At 41.9% G+C, this 27,035-nt stretch overlaps 1 protein-coding gene across 3 annotated transcripts in view; it reads left to right on the forward strand.

Moving 5' to 3' along the window:
• The window catches only part of DAPL1 (death associated protein like 1), a 48,948-nt gene extending 22,424 nt beyond the window's left edge, over positions 1-26,524 (forward strand). For 2 of the 3 annotated variants that reach the window (XM_045479924.1, XM_045479926.1), the window contains one exon: positions 836-1,115. In XM_045479924.1, the coding sequence (XP_045335880.1) occupies positions 836-952 (117 nt within the window). In that variant the 3' untranslated portion in view covers positions 953-1,115. Of the gene's footprint in view, positions 1-835; positions 1,116-26,074 lie in introns of those variants that run through there. The other variant, XM_045479925.1, reaches the window with a different exon arrangement.
• The last annotated feature ends 511 nt before the right edge of the window (positions 26,525-27,035 follow it).

Below are 27,035 nucleotides of genomic sequence, written 5' to 3' on the forward strand. Positions count from 1 at the left end.
GGTCAAAATTCTCTTCCTGAGAAAACTATGTCTGAATTGCTCACCACATTGGGCATCTTTTCCATCTTAAGCTGTCCTTAGTGTAAATTCCCTAAGGTCTCTTGGTTCCATGTGAAATTCCTCTTATTGTCAAAAGTGTCTGTGTCCCCTGAAAGCCACGTAAGCCCTTTTCCTCATAGACGTCTTCCGTGGGATGACTAATGAGAACTTTTGTTACCTGAAGCTGGTAATCACTCTTCAGCTTTCCATTTACCAGGCTGTAGAGATTGGACCATGTGAAATAGCCAATACTAGACCATTTTTACCTACAAATACAGCTATTTCACACGCTTCAACATACTAACTGACCCTAACTCTTCCTAACTTCTTTCAGAGGCTCCTTATTTCTGCTCTTTTGACAATGGAGGTGTTCCTCCCCTACAGGACCTTCCCCAGTGTCCCCATAGCCTCCTTGGAAAATAGTGATCCATATATACATACTAGTGCCAGAATCCTTGCTAATCTTGTCGGAACAATGAGATGTGATCAACCCTTTATACCTGTACAGATGTCATTTCAAAACATACATATAAATGTACATGTATCTTCTATATGTTATCTTGTATATACTATTATTTATAATTTTCAAAATCAGGAGCCAGCTAATGAGAGAAAACCCAGGTGAACATATACATATATGAGCCCAGAGCTGGAGGTGGTTTAGGAAAAGAGATACTAAAGAAGTAACCAAAAACTGTGAGGTTCCCCTGACCAAACCGTATTGTTCTCTGCTACTCATACTTCATGACCAAAAAAGGTCCAATACACTTATTTTTTCTTTCTTTCTCACCTCTAGCTCAGCCATAAATTTCCAGCAGCAGTGCATATGGCACATCAAAAACCCAGACCTGCTCTGGAGAAGGTCACTCCACTGAAAAGGATCCACATTATTCAGCAGCCTCGGAAATGTTAAGCTGGGACGTAAAACACAGCCGTCTGGCCAACTGCCTCAAACATCCGACAGCTTAGCAAAAGGACCAAAACTTTCCATAGGTCTAGTGCACTTGCTTGGTAAATAAAACAGCTTTTGTATCTTCTCTTTTTACTTTAGATAATAAAGCATCCAAAGTTATAAATCTAGTGCCTTCCTGGGCCTCCTTTTGATGCAGGTCAGGAACCCACTGAAGTTTACACATGTAATTCTGTTGAATGAGTGGAGAATCCAGAATACTTGACTATTCCACTCCACCTCTCAGGATAAGTCTATCTCTCCTTGATGCTGACCCTGAGCTGTTCCACCCACAGTGAGTTCTTCCTAAAGGACAAATGAGTACAAAGGCTGTATAAAGGCCAAACTCTATGCAAACATGAGGAGTAAGTCTTCTCCATATGTTTATTTCAAGATCCTCAAGTTTTCCTTTGAGGTAAAATGTCATTCCCAGTTCCCCGCATAAATACTTAGTTTGTTTTGAAGGCTTGGTGAGGGAAAATGAAAATTTTAGATTTGTTACAAACATACTCTCCTCTGCAAAGCAATCAAGGGTGGAAGGTAGAATTAGAGTTTCCATTGGAGATTTGCTCAGGGCTTCCCACAAAGTTCATCTGTAGAACCTAGGTGGTCACAACGCTACAGGGCATTGTGGTTGGGGTATAGATGTTGATTTTAATTGGAGGTAGGAGTAGGAGGGAAAGTATTGCCATAGCTAACCCTGCTCTAGCTCTCCTACCCTCCACAGCTCGCTCTCTCTCTCTCTCTCTCTCCCCCCACCCCATATACTCACGTGTGAATAGCCAAGGCTGTCTTCAGGTGATAGTAGGGACAACCAGGTTCTTTTTTCACAAAGGTTATCTGTCACAGTTCTATTCTGCACCTCTAATTAATAATATTATCTGGGGCACCTGGGTGGCTCAGTCAGTTAAGCATCGGACTTTGGCTTAGGTCATGATCTCACCGTACATGAATTCGAGCCCTGCATTGGGCTCTGTGCTGACAGCTCAGACTCTGTGTCTCCCTCTCTCTCTGTTCCTCCCCCACTTATGTTCTGTCTCTCTTAAAAACAAATGAACATTAAAAAAAATTTTTTTAATAATAATGCTATCCAACAATCAACACTTGTCTTGACCCAAAAAAGTGGTCAGTACTCGAGTATGTCACATTATAGGTTGATAACCCTTGGGGAGTGACCAGGTGCCATGCCTATCTCTGATTCCTGGAACTCCAAAAGCACTTGGCTGAAGCCCAGTGGTCATGCTGATGCATCTCACCCCCTCCACTGCACCGCCCACCCCCACCCCCAGCATTGTTTGGCTCTTTTTCAGGAACAAGAAAATTGTCTGAGACAATATTGAAACTTAAACCAATGCCAGTATGAATCAATAAGACAGTTAGTCCTAACCACCTCACTTTGGCTTAGCTCAGTTCCTGGTCCTCTGAGACCATTGTCAGAAATACTCCTTGCTGGAATATTTAAGTGTTGTGAGGCGCACTTGTTCTTATAAATGTACAGAAGTTCAAGGTCAGCCATGAATCCCCAGAGGGACAGTAGCAAAGTATAAAGAGGATAGTAGATACCAGCTGGAACACTAGACTAGGAGATTAGGAGACTAGGATTCTACTTCTGACCCTTACTAGTTCTTAAACCTTAAACAAGCCACTTAACCTTTCTGATCCTTGTCAAATGGGTGTAATAACACCTGACCCCCACCCCACCCCCCAGTTTAACTTTACCAGTGGCACACACTGGGAAGAAGACAAAATGGGCACTGAGGTTTGTAATAAGCTATTTCAAGAGTAGTGAGAGTAAGGTGGTACCAGGATGATGGTTCTGGAAGCTTCTAGAACTATAGTAGCAGGAGAACTATAAGAAGTGCTATAAAATGAGCCTCGAATAGGAATTAAAGGAAAAGCTGAAGATTTGGGGTCAGATGGAAGCGAGGAGTAAACAGAGGAGGGTGATACGGGAAATGGGAAGCTAAGATGGCAGGACCGCTAGACTTGCCTCTCCTGCAGGTGATAGGAGGGCCAACCACCCAAAGGAAGGAAGAAGAGAAGAAGGGTACTAGTCTCTCCTTCTAGATTGGAAGATGTATTGCAAGAGAAGAGACGCTGCTCAAAGGGAGGTTATGCAATAAGGACCCCAGCAGTAATTTAGGCCCACAACTGCAGTCACTCAAATCACCAAATTATAGAAAGGGGGAAGTTTGATGTGAACTTCAGATCTGAAAGGAATTGAAATTATCTCAGAGAATGTGTAATAGGAAAAGGGCCAGTCCAATCAGATTGCTTTGTGGAGATATGGCTGTACATGTTGAAAGCCAAAGTGGCTGTTCCCTCCCCCTCCTGAGGAGTAAGCCCTGCATGGATGTGCTGTGGTTTTACTCACTGGAAGCCCCTGTGATATGTTCACAGGCCCAACAAAAACCATGACAATGGTGGAGGACTGTGTCAGGAGGTACAAGGCTGGGGATTTGCTGGCGGACACTCTTCTTTAGCTCATTTCAGTTCAGTTCAGCACGCTGTCTGAGGCACTGGACACAAAGATGAGTACAAAGTGGCCCCTGCCTACCACAAGACCCTAGACCAAAGGGGAACAGGCGTGCCAACAGATCAACATGCAGAGTGAGTTTAGAAATGGCTTGGTGAGAATGGGGGGCATGCTGAGGAGGAGGTCTTACACAGTAAAGAAAAAAATGTGTTGGCTAGGGAGATCACTAACCCACATGCAGATCTTGAATAAACAGTCTTTAGTTAAGGTTTCTATTATGGAAATTTTCTTTTTTTTTTTTTTAATTTTTTAACGTTTATTTATTTTTGAGACAGACAGAGACAGAGCATGAACGGGGGAGGGGCAGAGAGAGAGGGAGACACAGAATCCGAAGCAGGCTTGGAAATTTTCAAACATACACAAGAGTTGTGTGAATATCATACTGAACCCTCAGGTACTCATCACAAAGCTTCAACAATATGGCCAATCTTGTTGAATCTATAGCATCCAGCCCCCGACTTCTCCTTCTTCCTCTCTCCTTCTGGATTATTTTAGAGCAAATCCCAAGCATAATTTCATCTATAAATACTTCAGCATGCTATCTCCAAAAGATAAACACTCGTGTGTTCTCTCTCTCTCTCCCTCTCTCCCTCTTCCTCTCCCTCTCTCCCTGTAAACAAAATTTTACAAATATTGTGGAGCAAAAGAGAGTGTTATATAAACAATCCAAGAATTGTTCACTATGAAAGAAGACTGGTATTGCTGTGTGAGCTACAAGAGCCAGAAACAAGTGCAAACACACACACACACACACACACACACACACACACACACACAGCTGAGCCAGTCGTGCTCACAGAAATGACAGCTGTGAAATTTGAGGAGGCAGTGAGATGCAAAACCTCAGAAAGGGAGGTAGAAAATGAAGGTGGTCTTTAGGTTGAAGAAAAGAAACAGGTAAACATAAAGTTAGTGGGAGTAAACAAAAGGTACAGGAAGAAACCACTGGGGTAAATTAGTTCTTGTTGAGGAAAAGAATATAGAAAACCCTAACAAATAGCTAGTTCTGAGGTTACTCAGAGGACTAATGGGGTGATAGGCTTTCTTTAGATGGAACCCAAGTCCAAGGTGGGTATGGCTGATTTGGGGGTATGTATTACGTTTTCAAGTGCATGTCGGGATGTCAGCTGGAGTCACCGCCCCCTTCAAATACATCAGATGAGCTCAAACCCCAGCCTACCCCTAGTGGATGTTCAAAGCCCTTCAACAATGTCTGTGAATCTCCAGGAATCACCTCTGATTTCCAACGAATTTGGTGTCCCTGAGTCCCACCACCCTGATCTCATTTTGGCCCTTTTCCGTGATTTCCCAAAAGCCTACTCCAGAGGGTAATAAACATATCAAAGATTTAGCAGAGTTTACATCACAGCAACCAGACAACCTGCAGCAGAATATGAGCTATCCAAGATTTTATGTGTATGTCCTTCCACTACCCATTCCCCTCAACCCAGGATTTTGTTCACTGCTCATCGTAGCCCTGGCAGGCCCCTATTCCTCCCACCGTCTTGTTGATGGCTTCCCCTCTCTCACCCCCATCCTCATTTCTCTGCTCTTCCCCGCCTCCTAATTTCTGTTCAGTTCCACATCAGCAATTAGTATTTCTCGTGTTGTCTTGACCCCTGGAAAACACAACCTCAGGGAGTCACCTTACCCCCCAAATAATCTCCCTGTTTCCAATAAGTCTGACATCAACTATCAGGATGTCAACATTTTCATCCAAAAATGTTCTGAGTGATTAATTAATTAATTAATTAATTATAAAGGGTGAAGTGACAGAGAACCTGAGCCAAGAAAAATAAGCCAAAAGAAAAAGCAGAGAACTTCCAAAGGAAATGTTGAAGGACTGAAAGACAAACACATGAAATTAGGGTGAGCAGAGCTCCAAGTAAAAATACATAATACAGATAGAATTTTGAACCTGCTTTTGCATACAGGATTTCATGAAATCTTCACAAAAATCACAAAGTGATAGCTGTCACTACCCCACTTTGCAGATGACAAACATGAGCCTCAGAGAAGTTAAGAGATTCCCAGGGTGTAATAGTGTAAGTGGAGGAATTTCTCTGGAAATCTCTTAATCCCAAATCTAAAGCTATCCTCCATGACCCCGTGAGATCACAGGCTGGAGCTGAAGCTTAGAGGTCTCCAAACAGAGAGGATCTGGATATAATTCTGACTTTAAAATAGAGCTGAATTTGAAGACAGAAATCTATGTGAAAGGACTGGTTTGGGACTAATCAAATCCCTCAATAGGAGAAAAGCCATTCTAGTTCCGATTTTCAGGGTTTTGTTTAAAAGACACAAGTTATTCTTTCTATTCATGTGGTGGCAGAGATTAAAAGTAATTTCTTTAAAAAAATTTTTTTTAATCTTTATTTCTGAGAGAGAGAGACAGAGACAGAGTGCGAGCAGGGGAGGGCCAGAGAGAGAGAGAGGGAGACGTCAAATCCGAAGCAGGCTCCAGGCTCTGAGCTGTCAGCACAGAGCCTGACGCGAGGCTCGAATCCACAAACTGTGAGATCATGATCTGAGCCGAAGTCTGCCGCTTAACTGACTGAGCCACACAGGGGCCCCGAAATTAATGTCTTAAAATATAGGGAATTAGGAAAAGGAGTGAAGAGCCAAAGACATTCTTCCCTTCAAAGATTACAGAATAATGGAACTTTTTTTTCAATGACATAAAGAGAGTTTTCCAAAGGAATATAGGCAAAGGCTTCCAAGAATAAAATAGATATTGCCACAGAAGCATTTAAGAGAGAGCACAGACAGATAAAACCAAGGTGAAGACACCGGGGCTGAAACAGTGAAATCAAAGAACGGATGTAACAGAATGGGGTTGTTAAGAGCAGAATCAGGTCACGCAAGAACAAAAACACTCCCTTCAAAAATCGAAGGTCTGTGAAAAGAGAGAGGATTGTTACAAGATTAAAACGGGCAGAATCCGGTACCAAAAGAGAGCCTGGAGATAATGGAAGGGTTTAACCAGACATATTAAGTGCAAGGAAAGATTGAGCAATGCACTTGGCCATGGCTGATGGAAGAAACAAGTGATCCGACAGCAGACATCATGGGTCAAGTGGTTCTAAGTGAGCCAGATCTGGAAGCAAGAGAGCCATCCTGGCCCTGGCAGACATGGTGTCTAGCTCCACCAGGCTTTTAAGAACTGAGCAAACCACTGTTTTCGATGGCAGACACTAAAGAGGAAGGTGCAGTGAGCTGAACAGTGAAAGAAGGCGCTCACGATATTTTACAAAGGAAAGAAGGTAGACGTTGAGAATAAGATGCCACTATCTTTACAAGCGTAGAGTGGGAGACTTTTGTAGGAAAGTTTCCACAACATAACGAATACTCAACAAAGTGGAAAATAAAGTCTAGACTGGTATGAAATCACAAAACATGCCAGGGGCTTAGCGGGGATAAACGACAATGGGGAAGAAGTGGGAGAGGAGGGATGGCGCCATGGTCACATAAGAAAGTGGCAAACAATGGTCTTTGCCGTTCCTCCACAGACTGGTCACTTCACCTCCCTTCCGTGTAGCCCTGAAGTGCACCAAAGGAAGGAGCTGAGGTAGGACAAGTCAGTCTGTTTTTTCCGAGCAAGGATGAGGGCCCCATACTGACACACCTGATTTGTTTCAAAAACAGCCTGGAATAGTTTTGTGTGAGATCTCCTGGCTTTTATGTATTAGGTCAATTTTTTGTTATTGTACACTGTGCAAACCAAACCGTTCCAGCCTGTGGGTTGGATTTGGCCCGTGGACCATCATATCACACAAGCTGCATTTTGCTCCTCAGGTTTGCACAGCAATCCTTAGTTCCTGAGGACCTGAGGGGTATAAGAGCAGAGCCTGCAGTGGGGGTGGAGGGAAAGAAGTTAGCAACAAGGAGAATTCAGCTAGAGGTCAGATGTGAAGGTTGAAAGGGAACAGCTGACTTTTGGCCAGAACCCAGCCTTAGTTTCCTCAGACGGTATCAATCTGGAAGTTACTGAAGGCTTATGCCAAGACTGACAAAACAAAATACAAGGTCATAAAAATGAAAAACCAGGGAAATCTGATAATCTTGACAGGATGGACTGATGCACAGGCTAGGACCAAGAGGGCTTTTACTTCAAGATTTGGTGGCTGTACAATAGTAACTATCATTTTCTGAGATTTTACTGTGTGCCAAGGGTGTTCTGTTATATCTAACCTCTAATATTTACAACAACCCATTTTACAGATTCCGAATGTATTGTCCAGAGAGGTTAAGCCCCAAACACCCCCAGACCCTTATTCATGCTTTTCTTTTGACATGGTAATTTTTCCCTAGTCTTTTCTGCCAAGATATCCATTACAATATTATTTATTATAGATACCCAAGAAGTAAAAACATGTCCATACAGAAACATGTATACAAACATTTATACCAGCATTATTTGTAATAACAAAAAGTTGAAAACCACCCAAATGTCCATCAACTGATGAATGAGTAAACAAGATATACTATATCCATACAGTGGGATATTATTTGTCAACATGGATGAATCCCGAAAACATTATAAATGAAAGAAGCCAGTCACAAAGGACCGCATATTGTATAATTCCATTTATATGAAATGTCCAGATTAGGCAAACCTATAGACACAGAAAGTAGACTAGGGGTTGCCTAGGGCTGGGGTAAGTGGAGGGATGCAGATATTTGGTGGTGGCAGCTAAAGACTGTGGGGTTTCTTTTTGGAGTGATGAAAATATTCTAAAATTGATTGTATTTATGGTTGCATACCTCTGAAAATACTAAACCCCATTGAGTTGTACACTTAAGTAGGTGAATTGTATGATATACACATTACCTCAAAAAATGTTACCAAAAAAAAATAATAAACAACAGAAAACTAGATATTGAAACATCAGTCATGTGTCATGACACACATAAAGGAGGTGATAAAGGTTGGCACTGTTTTTATATTCTAGCTCCCTCCCAAGGCCCCATCCTAGCTCACTGTCCCCAGTGTTGGGGTCTGGCTTTACCCCCAGCCTCAGACTAGACAAGGCACCTGAAAAGCTATTCTTGGGGCTTGGACTGGAGCTAAAAGCAGTAACAGGTGTCAGTATCTCATTTATTTCCACGACAGCCCCGTGAGAAGTTATTATTATCATTTCCCTTGGAGGGAAGAGGAAATATTTAGCTAGATTACATCATTTACTGAAGAGCGAAGCCAATGTATTACGTAAGTAGGGTATAAACCCAGACACCCAGCCAATGTTTAACTGCAATCTTCCAGAGACCGGGTGGGTCCTAAGAGTAGGACACCACATTCTCATACACTGTTAGTGGGACTGTAAATTGTTGCATACTTTCTGGAAGACAGTTTGGTAGGAGGTATCAAAGGTCAAAAATAGAGACATACTTCTTTGATCCAACAACCCCACTTTTTAGAAATTTATTCTGTAAAAACCATAGAACAAGTTAACAGATATATATAAACACAAGGTTTTTCATCAAGGTGTTGTGTACATAGGCCAAAAAAAACTTTTTTAAAGAAAAATCCATATTTCCATCCACAAAGGATTGGTTAAATGATGGCGTAAATACATCCCTCTGCTGCAGTGACCCAGGAATGTCAGGTTTTGTGGATAGGAACTGGGGGGTCCAAAGGTAGTAAGGGAATAGGGGGTAGGAGGAAAGAACCCTCCCCAAAACTAAGTCACAAAACCCAGCATAGCCTGGCATGCGTCCCACTCAGGAAGGTCACCTCCTAACCACTATCCATGTCTTCACAACGATTGTATTAATGAAAGAATCATTCTTCAGTGTTATTTACCTGAAACATGACGTTTGACATTAATGTTTATGGAATACTTCTGTAATTAAAAAAACAAAAACAAAAAACAAACAAAAAAAAACCACCTAGACCTTGGGTTGCAAAGTACTACCTCTAAGTAGACTGAACTAGCTGTACGAGACTTGAGGTCTTCAACATAGTCCTGGGGGGCAAGGCCAGCTTCCCTTCCTTCTGTAGACCTCTCAGGCTTACCTCTGCATCCATATGTCTTCTTTCTCTGACAGGACCAAACTCAGCAACAAAGTCAGAGACAAAAAAAGGCAAGTCCAGAACCTGATCACATTTATCACTGTTGCAGACGGATGCAAACAAATGAGTTTGAAACAGGTGATATTTATATATTTTTAAATTACTTTTAAACAATGTGTAATTGAGAAATCTTCTTCTAATCCTTAGTGAACTGTAATGGGAGCACGTAGAACTTTTTTATTTAAGAATTGGGGGAAGCTTCAGGCTTTTAGAAATGAATGGCTTGCTATATACCAAAGAGAAGAGGAAATACAAGGTCTGAGACTGACTGATGGACACTGTCTGAAGTGTTTGATGAGCTCCACCGTGATATACTTAATTTCACTCCTCACCTATGACAGGAGATTGCCCAATGACCTTTTGGTACAACGTAAAAGTTAAGACGAGTCTTAGGTTTAGGAAACGTTTGTTTCCCCAAGAAGACTCTCTGGTTCACATGATATCACTGCCAATTCATGAACCTGATAACTGTACTGTGGTTATATCCGATACAAACACATGCTGAAATACTTAGAGGTAGAGGATCATGAGCTTAGATGGTTCAAACACTAAATTAGGAGTTCATGGATAGATAGAGGGCACTCATATGGGATAAAATGCTAATAATAGGTTAACCTGGTAAATGGTGCACAGATCTTCTTTGTGCTGTTTTTGTTTTTTTAATTTGATATTATTTCTAAATCAAGTGTTGAAAGTAAAAAAGACTCTAGGCCAGAATCTAAGAATACACTACTGCTTCTCAAATGGTAGCATATCACACTGGGAATATTACTGGCTTACATCTGATATTATTTTATTTGTTTACAATTAGTTTTTACAATTATTTTAAATAGATTATGCATTTATATGATTGAAAAATCTGAACACTTGGAAAAGGTAGACACTGAGAAATGTCACTCCTGCCGCATCACCGTCCACTTAGCTACCTCTCACACCTGCAGATAATTACATTTCTAAGTTTCTGATTTATCTTTCCAGTGATTTTTTAAAAAAATTGTTTAATGTTTCTTTATTTCTGAGGGGGGGAGAGAGAGACAGAGCTTGAGCTGGGGAGGGGCAGAGAGAGAGGGAGACACAGAATCCGAAGCAGGCTCTGGGCTCCGAGTTGTCAGCACAGAGCCCGAGGTGGGGCTTGAACTCAAGAGTTGTGAGAGCATGACCTGAACTGAAGTTGGACGCTTAACTAACTGAGCCATACAAGCGCCCCCTTCCAGTGATTATTTATGCAGATATGAGTATATATTATTCCTCCTTTCCTTACAGAAAATGGGCCGTGCTGTACACACCATTCTGCACTTTGCTTTGGTCACCTAGCAGTATATCATGTAGATCTCCCCATTCTATCACTTTAAGATATGATCTTTATAAAGAAATGGATATAATACCTACTTCCTTTATTTACACAGAATGTATGCCCAACCCTAAAATTTGGCTGTGGGTTAAATTATATGTGCTTTGCATTTATATTTCACAGCTGACTAGAAAAGTCAACTTCTGGGATTGTCAAAGATCAAATTCAAAATACCTAGACATTTTCTTAAATATGCTGACAAGTTTTGAACATCAAGGAACAATAAAATTTTAAATATGTTTCTTGAAAGAACACTGAGAAGATGGGTTGACCACAGAGTTTACTTACATGTGCATTGTTCTTTTTTTAAACGCCTCTCTCTGGGAATTTTCAGACAGTGTTTGTTTTGTGTTTTTGTTTTTTGCTCTTCATGGCTATAGCCCAGAACTGTCAGAGGAGATTAAGCTTATAAAAGAGAAGTTTCCAAATTTTTTAAATATTATAAGCAAATGGAATATTTTTTTTCTGTCTACAGTACAATTTAGTTCAGTTCAACAGACACTTACTAGGTCTTCTACAAACCACTGAGCTTTAAAAAATGGATAAGACATTGGTCCTGGCTGCAAGATGCATACAGATAATGCCTCTTTCATGTGGAAGCTGCTGTGCTGTAATATGCACTCACAAAATGCTACAGGAGAACAAAGGAAGGACACTTAGCCCTGCCTCATTAGAGAAAATTAGCAAAGTTACAAAGACAAGTAAATGCTGACCAGAAAAAGAAGGATGGGGGCAGCAGGGGTGCAGGTCATGAAGTCTCATGAAAACATGAAACTACCTAGTATAGATGGGGAAATGGCAAACAGCTCAGTGTCAGTGGAGTTCAAGGTGTTCACAGATGTGACTAAGGGGGAGGGGAGGGCCCTGTATGGTCTGCCACAGAGCTGGGACTTGACTCTGGGCAGCTGTTAAAGGAAGGAGCTTGGGCAGGTTTGCCTTTTAGAAGGCTCATCTTGGCTTTGACATGAAGAATGGGTTTGAGGAGGGGATCAATCCATGGGCAAAAGGCTATAGGAATGGAGAAGAGGAGACATATTTGAAAAAACACTGCAGGGCTTGATGATTAAGACTGTGGATGAGAGAAGACCAGGAAGACGCTTGGGTTCTGACTTGTGTGACTCAGGGAGTGGTGGATCCATTAAATGAAACAGGGAAACCTAGGTAGAAGAGGGAGGTGATAACTTCTGTTTGGGTCATGTTGAATTTGAGGATAGCAAGCAGACACAGCTATGATTCTGATGATCAGAGGAAAGTTCTAGTATTAGAGATACAGATTTGGGCATTGTATTTATCCTGAGGCTGCTATAACAAATTACCACAAACTTGGTGGCTTAACACAATACAGATTTATTCTCTTACAGTTCTAAGGTCAGAGGTCTAAAATCCATCTCATTGGGCCAAAAGTCAAGGTATCAGTAGGGCTGGTTCCTTCTGGAGACTCTGGAGGAGAACTTTCCCTACCTTTTCCTGCTTCTAGAAAGCAACTACATTCCTTGGCCCACTGCCCTTTGTTCATCTTCAAAGCCAGCATTGTAAAATAATGCTTGCTTCTTCCGATAGTCAAGTCTCCCCCTGCCTCCCTTTTATAAGGACACTAGTAATTACATTGGGTCCAACCGAATAATCCAGGATAATGTCCGCATTTTAAGAGCCTTAACTTATTCACATCTGCAAAATCCCTTTTGACAAATAAGGAAACATTCACAGGCTCCAAAGATTAGGACCTGGAGATAATTAGGGGACATAATTCAGCCTACATGTGTGGTTGGCATTACATTAAGTGCGAGTACATACATATAATCAATGGGGTGGACATGTATGGAAAGAAGAACACTGGATCAAGAACAAAGCAGTGGGAACACCAAAGTTAAGGGAGAGAGAATTGGTAGTTGGAACCCAAAGGAGATGGGGAAAAAGTCTGACCAGGAAGGTGAGTACGGGAAAGAGCTGGTGTCATGGAGGCAGAAACTAGTGAGTAACAGGAGGAGCTAGTGGCCAGTAGATGAAGTTGAGAAACCATCTGGACGTCCCTAGGTGTCCTTTCCACAGCAACATCAGTGGAGTACAAGGGGTAGGATACAGATGGCAGTGGACAGCACTAATGCACAATAAGAAAGCATGGACCACCCTTTCAACAGGTTGACTAAGAAGAAAAGAGATGTGATGGCAACTAGAAAAAAAAATGCACACTCAAGAGAATTTATTTTGTTTTATTTTGCTTTGTTTCTAGGAAAGTATGAGTCCGGAGCATACTTGTAAGCTGAAAAGAAAGAACCCATAGATTGAGAGATGCCAAAGATGTATGTAGGAGAGAGAATACCTGATAGAACAGGGTACCAAAATAGTCTGATGGATGTGAATTCCAAGAGCACAGATACATAAAATTTGAAATAAGACTATCCTTTGATCCAGCTTCTAGAAATTTATCTTACAGAAAGAAGTCTTACCAAAAAAACTTATAAAAATCCTCAATAAGAGGAAAAAATATACAAGATTACAAGATTCTTTAAAAGCAAAGAGATATGTACAAGAGTGTTCAATATGGGAAATTTGAAACAATTGACATGTCTATCAGCAAAGGATTAATTAAATTCTGGAGTTGAGAGTAGCTTTAAACATGGAAAAATTTCCCCATATATGATATGATCCAGACGTCATAAATAAAAGTGTTACAGAATTGATACAAAGCAAACAGCTTCTATATACCCCATAAACAAATAAAGACTAGAAAAAATATTTCTAGTCTACTTATTATATAAAGAATTCCTTCAAATTCATTTTTTAAAGTGACAACCTAATAGAAAAATGAACAAAAGTTATACTGGCATTTCATAGAAGACAAAAATCAAATAGTTAATAAGTACATATTTTTAATGTTTATTATTTATTTTTCAGAGAGAGAGAGAGAGCAAACTTGGAGGTGGAAGGAAGGGATAGAGAGAGAGAAAGACACAGAATCTGAAGCAGGTTCCAGGCTCCAAGCTGTTAGCTGTCAGCTCAGGTCTTGAGCTCAGGGTCATGAATCTAAGCCCCGCTTTGGGCTTCTCACACAGCGTGGAACCTACTTAAAAAAATAACAATGATAAAATAAAAATAAAATAATATCTTTGAGAGAGAGAATAACAGCGAATTACATTACATAGCAAGTACATGATGGAATATTCTGAAGCCATGAAAAAGAATTAGATCCGGATCTGATAAATTATGTGAAGTAGGGTTATACTATTTAAGTAAACAAACAAACACATACATATATATATATATGTATATAGCTAAACTCTAGGTATAGCAGGATTTCATATTTGGAAACAAAGCTATTTCTGTTACTAGACAAAATAAGGACTGGTTAACACATCAACATGGATGAATCTCAGATGCATTAGGCTAAGTAAAGGAAGCCACCGTCAAAAGGCTGCACGCAGTGTAATTCCACTTATATGACCCTCTTGAAAAAGCAAAACGGGGCGCCTGGGTGGCTTAGTCGGTTGAGCGAATGACTTCGGCTCAGGTCACGATCTCGTGGTCTGTGAGTTCGAGCCCCGCGTCGGGCTCTGTGCTGACAGCTCAGAGCCTGGAGCCTGTTTCAGATTCTGTGTCTCCCTCTGTTTGACCCTCCCCCGTTCATGCTCTGTCTCTCTCTCTCTCTCTCTCTCAAAAATAAATAAACGTTAAGAAAAAAAAAAAGAAAAGAAAAAGCAAAACCGTAGGAACAGAAAATGGATCAGTGGTTGCCATGGCTGGAGGTCAGGAAGGAGGTCACTGTAAGGGACACAAGGGAAGTTTTTTGTGATGAAAATGTTCCATAACTTAGTTGTGGTGTTGGTTCCACAACTACATACATTTATACACTGCACAAGGCCAAGTTTACTCTATGAATTATACTTCAACATATCTGACTTTTTAAAAGTTTCTAAAGATTCCCAATAAACTGCCAATACTAATTACCCCTGGAAGAATGGGAGAAGAGGATCATGGGGCAGAAAGAATCTTTCACTTGTTACACTTCTGTATAATTTGGTTTATTTTTAGTAAGAATACACTACCAATTTTTGAAGAAGTTTGAATAAGTATGACATGCTCAAACAATGGAACATTAAAAAGGTAATGTTTACATGTAACTAACACATAAAGGCATTTACAATCACTGTTAAGTAGAAAAAAAAAACAAATTGCATGACAATACGCAATCACAGGGTTGGAAAAATATAATAGAGCAATGTGTATACATATATATTTAAGTTTATATGTGGTTGTAACTGTGTGCAAATCAGAAGGATACCTGTCATATATTTAACAGTAATTTAACAGCATTTACTTTTGGCGAATAGTATCATTGTGGGTTTGTGGAAGGGACTACTTTTATTTTTAACTTTGGTTGAACAGTTACGAGAGTATGTCATTTCTATAATCATAAAAAACATTATGGTTTTTACTTATTTATTTATTTTTGCCTACTTTTTTTTTAATTAGATTTTTTTAAGTAGGCTCAACTCCCAACACGGGGCTTGAACTCACAACCCCAAGATTAAGAGTTGCATGCTTTAACCAACTGAGTCAGCCAGGCACCCCAACATTATGGTTTTCAAATAGCATAACTGAAGAGGTTGCTTTGACCAAAAGGAAGACTATCCATCCTGAGAGTGGAGGCAAGACCAACATGGATGTAGAGAACTTTGTAGGTTGGACAGCAGCTAGAAAAGTCAGTAATTCTGGCCTCAATTTTCTCAACAAAATAGGTCATCTGGTGAGAGTGCAGGGGAGTGGGCTTGGAGGAGAGTAAGGAGTTTAAGGAAGGTACAAAGTTCTGGAATAACTTAAGAGGTACAATAGGAAGGATTGAGGCTGTAAATTGCTACTGAGGGCAGAAGTTACAAATGCCCTCTGGGGCTTGGCCAGGAGGGGAATGTGCAAGGGGCGCTGAACAGGAGCTTCAACAAACTGGGGTGCGCAGCCTTGACCTCTGGGGCAGGCCAGATCCTGGTGACTGCCACAGCCCAAGGTCACCATGACTCCAAGAGAAGGCAGAAATACAGCTTTTTAGATTAAATCATCCAACTGAAAATATCGCCAACTAGTTGAATGTTTTAAATGCTGGCCAGGCCAAAACAAGATCTAATAGCCCATGGCTGTGGGGGGGCTATGTGTGCATGGTTTTGTGTTTTTTTCCTAATATTACCCAACGTATTTTTTTATTCCCCTATTTCTTTAGAGTCTAATCCCTTTTAACTCAATAAAGCTTGTTTCAGCGGGAGGTGAGATACAGTTCAGAACAACAACAAAAAAATCTCTGCTCAGTTGTGATATTCAGTACCTACCTTTTAAAGGAACCAGCAGAAACAATAGTTTTGAAATTCAAGCTTTCAGAGCCAAGAGCCAAGCCCTTTTGAGAGAGAAAATGGTTTCGGTATTTTAAAAACTTCCCCTCAGATATCTAGAGCAGGAGTCAGGCTTTTACAGAACTGGTGGGAGAAGGAATTCTACAACATGTAAGAAGAGCTTACCCTCCAGGAAAGAATTTGATCACTTGGTTGGCAGGAGCACTCAGAGAGGAGAGGAGAGTGACTCCTAAATCCAGATAGGTCTGAAGGGAGGGAGAGGAGGCCAGGGGTCACTCATGTCCCGCTTCCCTCTTGAACCCCTGGGAAGAAGCCTCTTCCGAGCCACCACTGGGCAGCTGTATTAGAGTAGCAACTTGAGTAGGACAAGTCTAAACAGACAGAGGGACAGAGCTAGCCTCTCCTTTGACAAGCTTCCCTAAGAGGCTTGGATGGTACCAGAATCTCCCTTAGGCCTCAGAGAAGATGGAGAAATGAGAAGAGAGGTCTTGCCTGCAAGCCGCAGAGTCACCATGGCGAGGGCAGAACCGACCCTGTAGCTAAGGGCTTTGGAGTGAGCAGTCCACGTCACGGCAGGCCCCTGGGAGGTCCACACAGCCAGTGGGAGCTGAGGTGGGCTGTGACCCCGTCTTATTTGCAACAGGCAGTGAGAGTGAGCATCGCAGGAGATTCTGAGGCATGCTAAAATGAGAGCACAATGAACTAGTGAACTGGCTGGGCAGTGGAGGACTAGAGTGCAAAGGGGATAAGAATACTCATAAAATGATTCCAGTTACCCAATTAGCGGACTAAATCATATTGAAGTACTGGCAATGTGGGGACACCCAGAAATCAAAAAAAAAAGTTTTTTCTAAGAATATGCTTCCCTCACTTCCTCCCTACCCCTTCTCCAAAATAAACAAGCCAACGAACACTAATGTAGTCACCACGAGAAACAAATCAGAAATTGGAGTTCCTTTTTGAATTACATCTAGGACAAGGGCACCATCACTTTTTCATTGCCTTGGGCACTAATGTGGCCCTGATTTTCAGGTGAGTACCTGAGAGATCTTATCTGTATGAGCTGAGGCGCAAGAGATACTCACAATGGAAGAACGAAGAGGAGTCAGGGTTAGAGAGGTCTCCCTAGGGTCAAGAGCTGGTGGGTGTCGTCAGAGCCCCTGTGGGCAGCCTTAGGCTGTGGCCATGGAGGTGGATAGCTAAGTGGGGGACAGGTTGAGGGGTAGAGAAGGGGACAGGTTGAGGGGTAGAGAAGGGGACAAGTTGCTGACAAGGTCACCAGGATAAGGAGGTTGTAGGATGGAGGAGTGAGGTGCCAGTCTTCAGTGAAAGCTGGAGAACCTCCCAACTGTGAACAGATGCCCGATGCCCTCATTTCCATAACTGGACCTTCATCTAATGTGGCCCATAGGCATGTTATATTGAATAATAGGTTTACATGGAATACTAACATAATTACACATTGATTCATAGCATCGATTATTTTTCTCAGGTTTGTCAGACTTTAGCAAAATTAGGATCCATATGTGCAACATTAGCTCTATTGTACTGCTTACTTTTTTTTTTAATTAAACACACATATAAAAGTCTCCTTCTTCTGGAATTTTCGATTGACAAAAGGAAACACATTATCATTTGAAAATTTTGTTTTTAGGCAGTTAAAGGTGGACCTGAGCTACCAGGGCCACCTCTTCTGTGCATTTTCATTTGACATTCACAGTGAGATTGCAGAGGCAATTTTTAATTTCCCTTTTTTTTTTTTAAGTCTCCAGAGAAAATTACTATCCAGGAATGATGGTTTTTTTTTAACTTGTTTTCATTTTCCCTGTGCCAGACTAAGCATGCCTGAGAGAAAACAGACCTTCTCAGGGAATCCATACTCAGCACATGATCTCCAATTCCAAGTGAATAAACATTTTTCCTACCGAAATGAGTAGAACACAGGAATCTAGGTTGACTCCTCGTTGATCTTTAGTTTTACAGCACATTAGGCTGGTCTCTTCTCCTTAATGATTTAAGTATCTGATGCTAAGCTTTCTTATCAAATAAACTCAAAGTCTGGCTTTATTCGATCTTCAAGTTTGTAGCTAAATATTTAACTAGGGTCTGAAGAAAGAGGAAAAAGTCAAGTAGGTTGTTGCAAAGGGTGATCTAATTCCTGCCATTTTAAACGCTCTGCTCTACCAAGTAAGGGAGGTTCTTTTTGTTTTGCAGCAATGCTCACCTAACTTTCTCCAATGTGTATTTCACCTTGCTACTTGAGGCTTCTGTAAGACCTGAGGCAGCACTAGATCCAGTCTAGGAATCAGTAGGGTGAGGGAGGTCCTTGTGAAAATCAAAGTAAGCAGTGTGATGTCCTTGATGCCATGGACTACATTTTCAACTATCCATGCAGAGAGAAGGAGAAATTTTAGTGAGGAAAACGCAGATAATATGGAAATCCTTTGTATTTACTTTGGACCCTTGTCCCAGTGCACACACATTTCTGTCAAGTGGCCATGCGCCATGATTGCAAATGTACACAAGGTATGGTGGGAGATACTGACTGAGTTGCTTTTATATCTCCTTGGAATCTTAAAAATGGTAGGGAAGGCTGTGTCATGGGATGGAGACTCTTGAGGGAAAACTCTGAGATCTACTGGTCTCCTGAGTCAGAAGGTTTCTATTATACGTTATGCCAGCTGTACGATTTTCCAACTGCTGCTGTAACAGATTGCCACCAATTCAGTGGCTTTAAAAAACAAACAAAAAGACCCCACATTCAACTATCTTATAGTCCTGGAAATCAGATGTCCCAAACGGCTTTCATGGGCCAAAATCAAGGTGTTGGCAGGGCTTTGTTCCTTTCTGAAGGCTCTAGAGGAGAATCCATTTCTTTGCCTCTTCCAGTTCCTAGAGCCACCACACTCCTCCATCTTCTCCTTCTGTTGTCACATCTCCTTTCTCTGACTTGGATCCACTTGCCTCCCTCTTACAAGAAGCCTGTGAATACACTGTCCCCATGCAAAACTCCAGGTTCATCTTCGCATCTCAAGATCTAGAATTGTATCAGCAATGTCCTCTTTGCCTTGTAAGGTGACACATTCATAGGTCTCGGGGATTAGGACGTTGTTCAGCCTACCACACCAGGGCGGGCCCCGTTTCCTCAAACCTGGCACTGATCCCAGTCTTCAGTTACCACAGCAGGCTTCATCTGGGCCAGGGCTCTGCAACACCCACAGTCAGTGATCCTTCTGCTGGATCACCTACTCCATGACCTACTTCTGCTGTAATACATCCAAGCCCCCAGGAGGACTCTTGGAACACTGCACGGAGCCCACAAAATCATTTCAACCCAAATGAAATGGATATGGTGAATAAGCATGAATGATGAATTATGATATAATCAAAATACACTTTTATCTTTGTCTTCCACTGTCTTTTAAAATTTTGCTCAGGAAAGAGATGCTCCTGTCCTTGCCTCTATGAGTATGTCTCAATGCGGACACTGTTAGCATTTCAAGCAGAGCAATTTTCAGGATTTTTAGCATCCCAGGCTCTAACCTTCTAAATGCCAATAGCACTTTCTTCGCTAATTATTGTGATAATCAAAACATGCTCCCACATACTTCCTTTCTTTTTTAGTCTATTTATTTATTTTGAGAAAGAGAGCGAAAGAATGAGCTGGGGAAGGGCAGAGAGAGAGAAAGGGACAGAGGATCTAAAGCAGACTCTGCACTATTAGCACAGAGCTCCATGCGGGGCTCAAACTTATGAACCATGAGATCATGACCTGAGCCAAAGTCAGACGCTTAACTGACTGAACCACCCAGGCCCCCCGCTCCCATGGACTTCCTAAGGATCTTCAGGACGTGGAACTGGCCCAAACTCAGGCAGACCCCTGGCTTATCAATTCACTCTCAGGTCTCAGTAACTAATTTTTTATGGCCCCTTTAGGGCACATACTCAGTCTCTATTCGGTAATTACGATGCCTGATTAATGCAAAAAACCAAAACTCTGATAGACTTTTTTTTTTAATGTTCATTTATTTTTAAGAGAGGGAGAGAGACAGAGCGTGAGCAGGGGGAGAGGCAGAGAGCGAGGGAGACAGAGAATCCGAAGTAGGCTCCAGGCTCTGAGCTGTCAGCGCAGAGCCCAATGCAGGGCTTGAACTCACAAACCATGAGATCGTGACCGGAGCCGAAGTCGGACACTTAACCGACTGAGCCACCCAGGCTTCCCAAAACTCTGATAGACTTAAGGCTGCTGCCAGGGAAAATCTACAATAGGGGAGGGGATTTTGGTCAACTTCTCCCTCACCCCATTCAGGGCCCCAGTTTATCAATGTGACTGGGGAAGTTTCCAAGTTTCTTGTCAAAGGCTTAATCACAACTGACTTTTCCTCTTGGGGAGCTTTTGTGGGTTTTTCAAAGTTTGCCATCCAGGAATCATTTGTACAACTCTCAGGAAGTATGGAATTCATTCCATTCTCAAGGCCACACCCCCTCAGTGCCTGCACTGGTGGAGCCCCTAGGGCTCGCCTCTCTCTCTGGGTAAAGTGTCAGGGGTCCAGCAAACTACTTCATTTTGCTTACGGTGACAAGGCCTCCCTTTGGAGTGTCAAATCTATGGTATCTTAGTATCCAGTTGAAATTTCCATTGTAACATTTTATTGTGATCAAGAAATAAGAGGATAATTTCAAAACAAATAATTCAAAAAAAAATTTTTTAAGCAGGCTTCACACTCAGCCCAGAGCCCAAGGTGGGCCTTGAACTCATGACCCTGAAATCAAGACCTGAGCTGAAATCAAGAGTCAGAAGCTTGGGACGCCTAGGTGCTCAGTTGGTTAAGCATACGACTTTAGCTTAGGTCATGATCTTGTTGTTGGTGGGTTCGAGCCCCACATCAGGCTCCATGCTGACAGCTCAGAGCCTGGAGCCTGCTTCAGATTCTGTGTCTCCCTCTCTGCCCATTCATGCTCTGTCTTTCCAGCTCTCAAAAATGAATAAACGTTAAAAAAAAAACTTTTTTTTAAGAGTCAGAAGCTTAACCAGATGAGCCACCCAGGTGCCCCTCAAACAAACAATTTAGAGCCAATCCCTCAACACCTGAGAACCTCTTGGTCTCTGAGATTCTACAACATTGTAGACTACATACAATTCATTTTCATAATCCAATACGTTTTCGAGCTGAATTTGGAAAATAGCCCCCTAAATGTCCTTTAGTCTAGAGGAATGTTTAGGCATTTCCCCCCTCCTATTAAAATGCTCTTCTTCTCTTTTCTACTAATTCTTAAAGCTCTTAACCCTGATACTTTATATCCCAGCACCTTCAAAATGGAGGTTTGGGGACCGACAGATAACTTCTCATGCATGTTCTGTTTTGACATTAAGGAATATCTGGAAGACAAAGGAGTGACTGACTCAAATATGATGAAAACACAATGACCTGTTTCACAATAACTACCACATGGAGAACCTCACAACCTACGAAGTGTCTACATGTACATGTTCTCCTTTGATCCTTACGAGGCAAATCCTACTTTATAGATGAAGTAAATGAAACCCAGACACAAAAGGAAGTAGAACTAACATTTAATAAGTGTTATTATATGCTGGGTGGCTTTTTATATATTTGTCACCTCATTTAATGTCCATAATGAATATATAAGATAGGCATTATTATCATCCCAGGACACTGAGGCTCAGGAAGATGAAGTAATTTACCCAAAATCACACAGCCACTAAGGACAACTTTTTGCTGTACCGTACATTTAAAAAAAAAAAATTTAATGTTTATTCATTTTTGAGAGAGAGAGAGAGAAAGTGTGAGCAGGAGAAGGGCAGAGAGGGAGGGAGACACAGATCTGAAGCGGGCTCCAGGCTCTAAGCTGCCAGCACAGAGCCTGATGCGGGGCCTGAACTCACCAATGGTGAGATTATGACCTGAGACGAAGTCTGATGTTTAACCAACTGAGCCAGCCAGTCACCCCTGCTGTCCTGTACATTTAGTCTCCTCTGTTGAACTAGAACTTGTTCAGTTACCCATAAAATGCTTTGACATTCACCCCATACTGGCAAAAAGGGTTTAGGGTGTTTTTGTCTGGTCTGTTTTATTGGATTTTAATGCCAGTGGAAAATCAGATGACCAAAAATAGTAGCCTTTTACAGTTCCCAATTTGGGCATTTAAGAGTGAATGAAAAGGAACGTGAATTTGAGGAAATAGCGGTACAAGGCATTGCACATCTTTGTAAAACGATTATTTTGAGACCAATCAAGCCAAGAAAAACACTGAATCATTTCAAGTGAGAGCAACACCATCTTGCTCATTAGGAGCCCAGAACACAAAACTCAGGAAGCTGGTGATGGAAGGTTAAACTCTGGAGCACTCCTGTAAACATTTCCAGGACCTCCTTTACCCTTTGTCAGCTGCACATTAAACAGCGCCACGTGGGGGGCAGGGCAGGGGGGTGGGGGGGGGGCTTTATTGCAGACCTCCCACTGAGGGCAGGGCCTCCGCCTTTGAGTTTACTCTTCACCTATTATTTTAGGAAAGCCCCGTTTGCTCCCTTTGTTGCAGTGTTCTGTACTGCCCAGAGTACTCAGGCTTCCCCAAGCACTTTGTCCCCTGAAGATTATAGAAGATCATCACTCTTCTACCTAGTGTAGCACTCACGGTGCATGGTATTCCTTGTTGCCATTATGCACATTCAAGTATTCCTATGATCATGACCTTATAAATCATTGAGTTGTGGCAAAGAACTGTGTAATACAAGTTCAGATAATGATGTTTTACTGGACACAGGAGATTCTTAAGATAACAATGTACATAAATATTTAGCAGTGGCGATGTGGCTATCCATACCATACCACCCAAATTGAGAAAGACTGGCCAGCAAGGTTCAGAGGGCCCTATCTGAGAGGTGGTTTTTGTGTGTAAATAATACATGTGAATAATGAGGGAGAATTAAGAAAAGGATAAGGCAAGCCTCAAATCTGAGTGACTCCCCAGAAAGAAACCTCTCTTCTCTAAACTCTGTAACCTCACTTCAAAGCAATTTTATGGTGCCAATGATTCTATAGCTGCTCAGTAGGGTCACGATGAATTTCTTGTCTTTAGACCAACTGGTGATGGCATAAAGCACTCTGGCATCATCCTCAGAGGCTGTTTACCATCTAAGTGGTTAAAGCACCATTGTAAGTGTACAGAAGTAGGTCTGCACTGTCCAGCGTTGCAGTTCGTGGCTGCCTCAATGAGGCTCTTTCAGGTGGTCAGGAAAAAAGGCTCAGATGCACAGCCTTCAATGATGGGGCTTATGATTAACACAGAAGGGTAAAAACCAAAAGGCTAGTATATGGCCAAAACCTCAGGCTCTGGAAATGGGCTGAATGATTCAGATACTGCCTCTCCCATCCCTATACTGTGTAGACACTACCTAACCTCATTCAGTCTTCATGTTTTTATCTGTAAAATGGGAAGATTAATATCTAACTTACAAAAATTTTGAGATCAAGTGCGGTAATGCTGATAAAGCACTTAATACAGTGCCTGCTACCCAAAACAATGTTAGTTCTTTCATCAAAAAACACCCATAAGAAAAAATTGTAACGTTTTTTTTTTTTTTAAAGTAGGCTCCATGACCAACGTGGGGCTTGAACTCACGATCCTGAGATTCAGAGTCATCCTGGCTCTACTGACTGAGCCAGCCAGGCACCCCAAAACAGCCATAAGAAAATTAATAGGTAAGCCACAGACTGACAAAAAAAAATATGTACAGAATATTTATCTCAAAAAGTGTCCATATCCAGAATATAGAAAGGACTATAAGTCAACAAAGAATAGATGAACAACCCAATTTTCTTTTAATGGGCAAAAATGTTGGACAGATACTTCAAAAAAGGTGTGCTAATGGATACTAGCACATGAAACTGTGCTCAACATCACTGATGCTCAGAGAAATGCATGTTAAAACTATAATAAGGGATGCCTGGGTGGCTCAGTTGGTTAAATGACTCTTGATTTTGGCACAGGTCACAATCTTATGGATTGTGGGATCGAGCCCCGTGTTGGGGTCCTTGCTGACAGCATGCAGCCTGTTTGGGATTCTCTCCCTCTCTCTCTGCTTTTCCCCTGCTTGCACTTCTCTCTCTCTCTCTCTCTCTCTCTCTCTCTCTCAAAATAAATAAACTTAAAAAAAAAAAAGGATTGACTGGAAAGGAGCACAAGAGAACTTTCTGGATTCATGTTTTGCTTGGTGGTGACATGGGTATAAACAATTTCCAAGATTCATAGAACTGAACACTTAAGATCTGTGCATATGATTGTGTTCAACTGTATATCAGCAAAATATATATATAAGAATGTTACTATTATTGTATGATTATTACAACAATCACCCCATCAGCCACACCACAAGCCTCATGGAGAACAGGGACATAATTTGCAGCTCTCCAGGATACACCAGCAGCTCTGTGGCTCCAGCATTTTGTGGTCACATCAGAACATAGCAGCTGGTGTTCCCTAGGCACTCTGCACTCTCGTGACTCAGATTCCCCCTCAGCATCCAATCATTTCTACTGCTGCTCTCTCTTTACTTCTCTTGGTTTTTACTGTTATTTTTTTTCCTTCTTCCCTCTCTCACGCCCAAAGAGAATAAGATTGGGTGAGTTACCATTCTATCTGGGGATCTTTATTCGTCTAATTTTTCATATTCAGCTACCTCAGAAACCTCTCTTCTCTTTACTTATGACATATAGAGGTGCCTTTGTCAGAACTCTATTTCTGGGTCAGTCTGTATGGCCAGGTTGACAGGGTCTGATGACACACTTCACGGGACCTTGGATGCAAGGGGCTGCGGGTGTTCGGGGACTTGGAGGTCCCTGAGCCAGACATTGTAATGACCATGTTCTACCATAGGGAAGCAGTCCCTCTGGGAATCCCCAGTTGATAAGTCTCAAGCTCTAGTTTTGGAGCACAGATCACTGCAGCAGGAAGGATCCACATGCATGTGTTTTACACGCATAAGACTGTTCTAAGACTGGGTCATCTTACTGATAAGGTCACAATGTCACCTCAGCTTTATAGTTAAATATATGCTTAATGTCAACTGTTAACTCCAGAAAAACAGATTGATAAACATCACCTTGTAGGGCAGAATAGTTTCAGGTTTTCACGGACCTGGGCTAAGTGATTTTTTAGGGAGATCTTGCAAGGTGAGGAAATGACTGGAATTAAGCAGAGTTTATGACACAATGGCTTTGCATACACGGGTCAAGGGTCTTGAGGAACACTTTGATGCACAAGTTGTTATTCTTGATTGGGAAGCTGTTTAGTGGTTTCAACTCTTATTTTCCAGGGGTAGGAATTTCCCAAGCAAGCAACTAACTTATTTTTCCTTTATCCCAGCTTTGGTTAACACAAGAACAGAGAATTCTCTTTTTCAGTTCTCGTTAATTTGCTTGTAAATTGTTAAGGCAATTTCTCATGTATTGTACTAATCTCCTGCCTTCAAATCCATCAATCACAAAACAAGTTTGCAACTGTTGGGAGACCTTGGGCAACCAGAGCACGTTGTGACAGGGTGGCTATTGTTTCTTTAATCCCGATGAGACACTAGGATGCTTTCGGTATTGTATCCGTTGTTTTCATTTTACTAAGTTTATTAGCCAGGGCACTCCTGAATTTCCTCATTTATAAAATAGAGGTAACAAACATGTCTACTTCACAGAATTTTTGTGAAGATTAAACGTGTTACCGAAGTGTAAAGAGCCTGGAAACGATTATTATTACTGTTTCCTCTTTTCTCCAGCCTGGATTCTGCAGCAATCTGTCATGCCTTGAACATATACATCCTGGCAAGTCCTTCTGTGTCCCAAGTCTTCTGCCCGCTCGCTGCTCACCCTCAGCAACCAGGAACACATGTATGGCCACAGCTATTTAATATTCTGCAAACTTCCATGCAGGTGTACAAGTCCCTCGAGCGTCTCCCACCACCACCATTACCACCACCAACTCTTCTGGGACACTCCCATTTCTCTGTCAGGTAAACAAAAGGTAAACACGTTTACTGGGTTTCCAGGAAGGGACTCTGAGACCCTGCTCAGCAAAGCTGTTCCTCTACTCCCTGCCTCTGCTCTTGGTTCTAGCCCCCTGAAGACCCCTTTTTGCTCCTCTGTCTCCCAGTGTTAACCTGTCCGGATAATAATCTGCAGCTTTAAAAAAAAAAAAAAAAAAAAAAAGTTTCTACAAGCCTCCCCCAGGCTATATTCAGGTATACAATTATAAGAATTTCAGTAGGCTAATCACTTGAGTTTGATTCCATTTAAGAATCATTTACTGAACTTGGCATTACACTGAGCTGGGGGCTACCAAGCAGGAAAGTCTTCTCAAATCCTCAGCTAAAAGTGTCCTCAGCCGGTAAGGCTGCGGGAGCCCAAGGGCTCAGGGTCCAGTAGGTCATCTCATCCTCTGGAGGTCAGCCAACTCTCTGGCCACAGGCCCCTGCCTGTTCCTGCAGAAATAGGCAGCAACCTTGGGGTTCACACTAATGTGATCTCCTGGTATCCAGCCGCTGCCAAAATAAAGCCTTTCTCTTCCCACTAGCTATCTTCCCGGCTTTGTACCCGGATGCCCGGTTTCTCCTGCTTTTCTTGGAACCCAGGGCAGTTTGTTTCCCCAGAAGGGATAAGAGACATTCCTCCTTTACCCAATTACTGCTACAGGTATGCACTGCCTGTGAAGCCCTAAGCGTCATCTCACGCACCCAGACC

The sequence above is a fragment of the Leopardus geoffroyi genome, chromosome C1 (genome assembly GCF_018350155.1).
Source record: "Leopardus geoffroyi isolate Oge1 chromosome C1, O.geoffroyi_Oge1_pat1.0, whole genome shotgun sequence".
In the NCBI taxonomy this organism is placed as follows: Eukaryota; Metazoa; Chordata; class Mammalia; order Carnivora; family Felidae; genus Leopardus; species Leopardus geoffroyi.